Source organism: Hipposideros armiger, unplaced genomic scaffold, assembly GCF_001890085.2.
Source record: "Hipposideros armiger isolate ML-2016 unplaced genomic scaffold, ASM189008v1 scaffold_319, whole genome shotgun sequence".
Lineage (NCBI taxonomy): Eukaryota > Metazoa > Chordata > Mammalia > Chiroptera > Hipposideridae > Hipposideros > Hipposideros armiger.
The window spans coordinates 1,080,513-1,086,205 of NW_017731669.1; the positions used below are offsets into that span (position 1 = coordinate 1,080,513).

At 48.5% G+C, this 5,693-nt stretch overlaps 1 protein-coding gene across 1 annotated transcript in view; it reads right to left on the bottom strand.

Moving 5' to 3' along the window:
- Nucleotides 1-3,915: 3,915 nt before the first annotated feature.
- Nucleotides 3,916-5,693, bottom strand: part of GDF10 (growth differentiation factor 10) — a 19,687-nt gene continuing 17,909 nt past the window's right edge. Inside the window, exon 3 of the mRNA XM_019660461.1 lies at nt 3,916-4,887. Within this exon, the coding sequence (XP_019516006.1) occupies nt 4,696-4,887 (192 nt within the window). The 3' untranslated portion in view covers nt 3,916-4,695. The remainder of the gene's footprint in view (nt 4,888-5,693) is intronic.

Sequence of the window (5,693 nt, forward strand, 5' to 3'; positions counted from 1 at the left end):
ACGACCTGGTGGTGTTCCACGAGGTACACTGGTCAGCCTGGCTCTGGTGGCTACTGGCTCAACCTGTCCTCATCTATACTTGATGCTTAGAAAGTTAGGAATTACTGTGCTGTGGTGATTTTTAACCAGCGACTCAGTAGCCTCATCTCCTTCCAGGACTTGAGAATTATAGAAACAGAGTCATCACAGGCAGTTGCAGTGGGAGAAGTAGAACTTAATGATGAAGACAGGCAGATCTGCCTCGCCCATTTATTTCAAGGATTGCTGAATCTCATATCTAGAGCAGACATTGACCTCAGCCTTTATTTATGGAGGATGGACAAGGTCTGCCTGAATTCTGTGATACAGCAGCCTCCAGGGTGTCAGGAACCCCTTGTGTCCCAGGATGCATGACTACAAGGACACCTGACCCCCTTTATGAGCTTCTCAAGCTCCACAGTCACCCACACATTGCTCAGAGAAATGAAAACTGGACCCACCTTGAGACTGTAAGGAGAGCATGGGCCAAGCAGAGCAGAGGGTAGGTCACTTCCCAGCTCTGGGCCTAGACTTCCTGAGATGCTGCTTCCATTTGGCACAGGGTAAGTGTTTACCAATGTGAATCCTCCGTCTCGGGACTGAGCCCAGGTGCTTAGCACACTTATTACAACGGTGGTTCACAAAGTGTTGTCCCTGGACCACCACCGGCAGCATCAGCATCTGGGAAGTGGTTAGAAAGGTAAGTCTTGGCCTGAGTCAGAACCTCTAGGGGCAAGGCCCATCAACCTGGTGAGGCCTTCCAGGTGACGCTGATGCACATTCAACTTTATACATTGGTTTTGATAAAAGAGGAAATTCATATGACCCTGTCAAGAGATAAAGTAGGTAGATGTTGCCTAGCATGGTATTTGGCACATAGCAGATACTAAATAATTGAATAAATAAAGAAGTCCATGCTTCTGCTCACTCACCCCTTACTCATACAAACAGGACTTCTGGGAGAGACTGGAGGAATCTAGGATTGGATAAGACCTGAGTGAGAAGGAAAGGTGGGCCACAGCTTGAGTGAGCATCATTAGCTCAGGGAAGAAGAAATCTCAGTATTACTTTATCAGTGAAGGATTTTATGTTTGGTAAAAGCAAATAGCCTTGAACTGTACCTTGAATGTTTTGGTGCAGTTTACATTAGAGCTAGCAATCTGGTTCTGCCCTCTTGGTCTTTCCACTGAACCCCTTCCAACACTCCTTGGTAGGTGGTGCCATCAAAAACATTTTGCACATGCTGGTGCTAGCAATGTCTTTATGCTGCCAGCCAAGTCCAGCTTTTCCATTTGTGGAGCCATCTCAATTCCTTTTTCCCTGGAGTCCCCTCCTCTCACCCTCCCTCCCCCACCCCAGACTTCTGTAGGCTCTTCCAGTTTGGCCTTGTCTCCATCTTGGCAACAGAAGAAGCATTACTGACAGGTTACAGCTCTGATGGCATTTTATGAGCAAATCAGACATACAGAGGGACCTATTGGGACACCTCAGGTAAGGTACCTGGCAGTAGCTGGGTGCAGTCTCCTCACTTGTTCAGCAGTTTCCTCCCAGCCTTAAATTTTCTAGCTCTCAGTTGCACTGTCCACATTTGTCACATGAACTAATCAATAAGGCCCTATCCTTTCAGAGGATGTGTGACTTCAGGCATAGGGTCCAGTGGCAGGCCATGACACTCCTGCCTCCACACTAACGCAGACCCAGCTGAATGACCTCAGGGATCCATGCACATCTGGGCGTGTCCTACAACCTCTTGCTCTTGTGATAGTGTGATGTTAATATTTTGGTTTTAAGAGGAAAAGAAGTTGTTTTACAGAGATTTCATTTTAAACCTTGCTTTATTGTGAGGTCACTCAGCGCCATTGGGAATGGGTCAATGGTAGTGGGGTCACTGGCCAGGAAGCTGAGGGGCAGCACCAGCCAAATGGTCTTGAATCAGGCAGTCTTGGGTATCATAGTTGATAAGACATGGGTGGCCATATTAATGACCAATCCTGAGCCTGTTTTTCTGAGGCATCAATTGGGTAATAAGTTGCCAGATTCTTGTGAGGCTGAATGAGAGGCCACGTCTAAACAGCATGGTGCTCTATATGTAAGGAGTCATTAATGACACTAGCTCCTCCCACCACACCCCAAAGTCATCACTACTGAGTACCATCCACCCCAGTCCAAGCACGGAGCCCCACCCAGGGGTGACCGTCTCAGACTGCTTCCTCTACCCCCATAATCCAGAAATTAAACAAAGGAGTTCTAGGCTTTTAGGGTGACTCAGAAAATTTCCCAGAAACTGAAAATGCCAGAAGAATAAGATAGAACTATTATAGGACACCCCATTTTCATCAAGAAATGGAAAAGGAGCAGTGTGATGAGAGAAAATTGAAGGGGAGAAAGAAAAATGAGGAATCTGGTATTGAGGAAAAAAAGGCATTGGGAGCCTTATCGAGCCCAATATGCTTTATGAGTACTTATTTTGTTATTAACTCATATCCTGTTATCTTCCAGAACAGATTAGTCATGGCAAACCAAGCACTAAATTTGCAGACCCATTTCAGATATCCCAGCCATCCACAGCAACTTGAAAGGAATTGCAGAGTCCCGGTACAAAAATGATAAAGGACCACTCCCCTCCCCTCACCTGATCTCTGCTAAGAGTCAGGGCCATGTGCCCAGGGCAGCTGTTCACACACATGTGCCAGGACCATTTAGAGCACCTCAAAGGAAATGCTCAGCAGACGCTGCTGGGCTCCACCCAGGTACCCTCAGGACCCCCTACCTATCTGTTCTGGGCAATCTCTTACCAGTCGTTTTGTCTCCAGTAGTTGCCACTGCAGCCTTCTTCAGAGGCTGCCTGAGCTTCTGGAACTACTGTGGCTGCCTGTGCAGAGGACCAGGGACCTGGACATTTCCATCCCTCCCCGCCCAGCTCCATCTCCCTGGGGGCAGCCTAGGGAAAGGTCTGAGCATCCAGCTCCCTTGTCAGGGCAAGATTAATCCTGAGGTATAATTAAGCTCCAGAGCTTTCCACAGGATCCAGGTGAGACTGGGATGCTTGGTTTCTTGCCCTCCAGTCCCGTTTTACCTGCTCTGCACCTGTATCTCCTGGGAGCACTTCCTCATAAGTCCCTTGTGCAGAGCCCAGGTCTCCGGAGCCCAACCTAAGACAGACACCTTGGGCTCCTTTTCTCCTTCTAAGTCTTCTCCTGGAGGACTGCTCATGGTTTCTCGATATCCTCCAAGTAAGACTGGGGGCCTTGTCTTCCTCTCAGATCCCGGTCAAAGGACTGTTAGACACCTGCTCCAAATTGTACCGATTCTCTTCAGAAATTCCGGTTAATCAGCTTTGGGCACTAGAGCTGTAAGGTGATGCCAACTCAGGGATAATGGAGCCATTTGGGAAAGGCTGTTTTGGGATGGGCCACTGACAAGGAAACAAGGTGGTCCTTCTACAAACATGCACAGGGAGAAGCAGACATTCTATTCCTTCAGGAGCCCCTGGACCTCGGGAGAGACGCCTGACTGCTTTTGTTGAATCTCCTGCTGAACTTCCTCAAGTGAAAAGTCTGTGACCGGGCAACCATAGGGGTTCCTTTGATGTCTCAGACTTCTCCCAATCACTCACTGCCCCCTCTGAAGCTAAGACTATGAGGAAGCTCCGTGAGGCTACTGTGCTGCCTGGGCCAAGTCCTGCCAGGATGAGCCCAGAGTGGGAGCTGTGGGCCAGAGTGGGTGGGCAGGATCCCAGAAGACAGAGGAGCAGAGATAAGAGAGTGTGGAGATGGTCTCACGGGGGACTCAGCTGGTTCTGAAGAAGACTGTGTTCCCCAGCAGCCACCCCGATGTCATGCTTACAGATGGAGACCCATCAATATTTTGGAATGGGTTAACATTCAGTTTTCAAGATACCACTGTACCTTTAATTTATTAGCTTTCCATAAAAACACATAACATATACAATCTACAGTATAGAAAGTATAATTTACAAAAATATAAAAATATTGGTTATTTTTTAGTATTCCAACATATTACTGCATGTGTTATTTCAATAAGCATGTTTAAACAATGCACACTTAACCAGCATGATTACCTCTGTGGGGAATGGTTACAACTCCCTACCTTTTGTTTTAAAATAAAATGCATATTAAGAAAAAGAAATCAAATATATGTGCATATTTTACGTATAAAAGCTTTTGCAGTGGAGTTTGAAAGAAAACACCCATTTATATCATTATTTAGGCCCTGTTTTCCAGTATCAATAAGTGGCCTGAAGTGTTTTAAACTGATTGTTTAAACAAGGTTCTTTCCACACAAAAAGAGAGGGTGCCCTCAGCTTTGCAGTCTCCTTCGTAGGTTACGAGATGATGATCACAAAAGCCACATTGTGGACATGTTCAGTTTGCAGGCCTTCAGAGCAGAGGGCACAGGTGATGGGCAGCCTTCAGGCCAGGACTGATTCCCAGATTCCTTCAGGGGATTCAAAATGCTGTTTTAGAGACTAAGTCAATGAAAAACCCAGATTGATGCCCTAGGAAACAGATGCTCCTGGGATGCAGCAACGTTGCCTGTGAGCGCTGCCCTGTGTTTGCAGCTGCACCACAGTCAATCTCTCACTCCAGGGCCTCTGAGGACGCTGCCCTGTGGGGCATGGGGTGGAGGTTTCCTTCCATCCTGGAGTGGCTGGTCTTACCGGCAGGCACACGTCTCCACGGACATGTTTGGGTACACCTTCAGAACCACGTTCCGGTTCTCATCTAAGAAAAGGACCCCAAGGGAGTTCATCTTGTCGGGAACACAGCAGGGCTCTGGGATGCCTGGGACGATGCCCACGGCCCTGACAATGCTCTGGATGGTGGCGTGATTGGATGGGCGGACGATCTGCAAGGCAGGAAAGGAGCATGGTTACCTGGGTGCTCTGCCCTCACCTACCCACTGTGCCATCTGCATGCCCTTGACTCAGGCCTCAGAAAAGGCATCAACCTAAAAGAAAAGGTGAGATCCCAGGGTTGGTACCCCTTTTCTCCCAAGTCAGCCACAGACTGAGTCCCCAGGAGGTGTGCAAGAGCCTCAGGCCTTCCTGAGGGAAGCCACATCCCCTACATGGCACTGGGCACTTGGGGGCACCTGCGCCTCACACATCCAGAGGAGCACCTAGAACTGGGTGGGAGTGTTTAGAGGGAAGGCTGAGGGAGGTGCCTAGCCAGTTCTGCCCGGGGCCACAGATGCCCCGGTTTCACAATCTGAGGAATTCAGACACGCTTCCATATGGTCGTGTTCTCAGCACTGAAGGGGAAAGCCTGCACATTCGTGTGCGTCAGTGTGATGGGGCTGGAAACTGACATTTTCCAGGTGGGTCTGACTGCAGGTGTCAGGTGATGCTTCACCTGTGAAACCCCATTTTATCATCATATCAGTCTTATGGGGTTGGTATTACCTTAATTTCACTGGTGAAAAAATTGAGGCTAAAAATTACTAAAAACTTGACCAAGACCCCTCAGTTCGCATAGCCAGGCTTGGAAACCATGCCTGTTGGGGCCACACTGGTTCTCTTCTCCTCCACAGGCAGCCTTTCACATCCAGAAGGGTCCCAGTGGCAAGCACAGAGAATGCCATTCCTTAAGCACCTCTGACAAGATGAACAGGACCAAGCCGCATGCACTTCAGTGCATCACCAACCAAAGAGA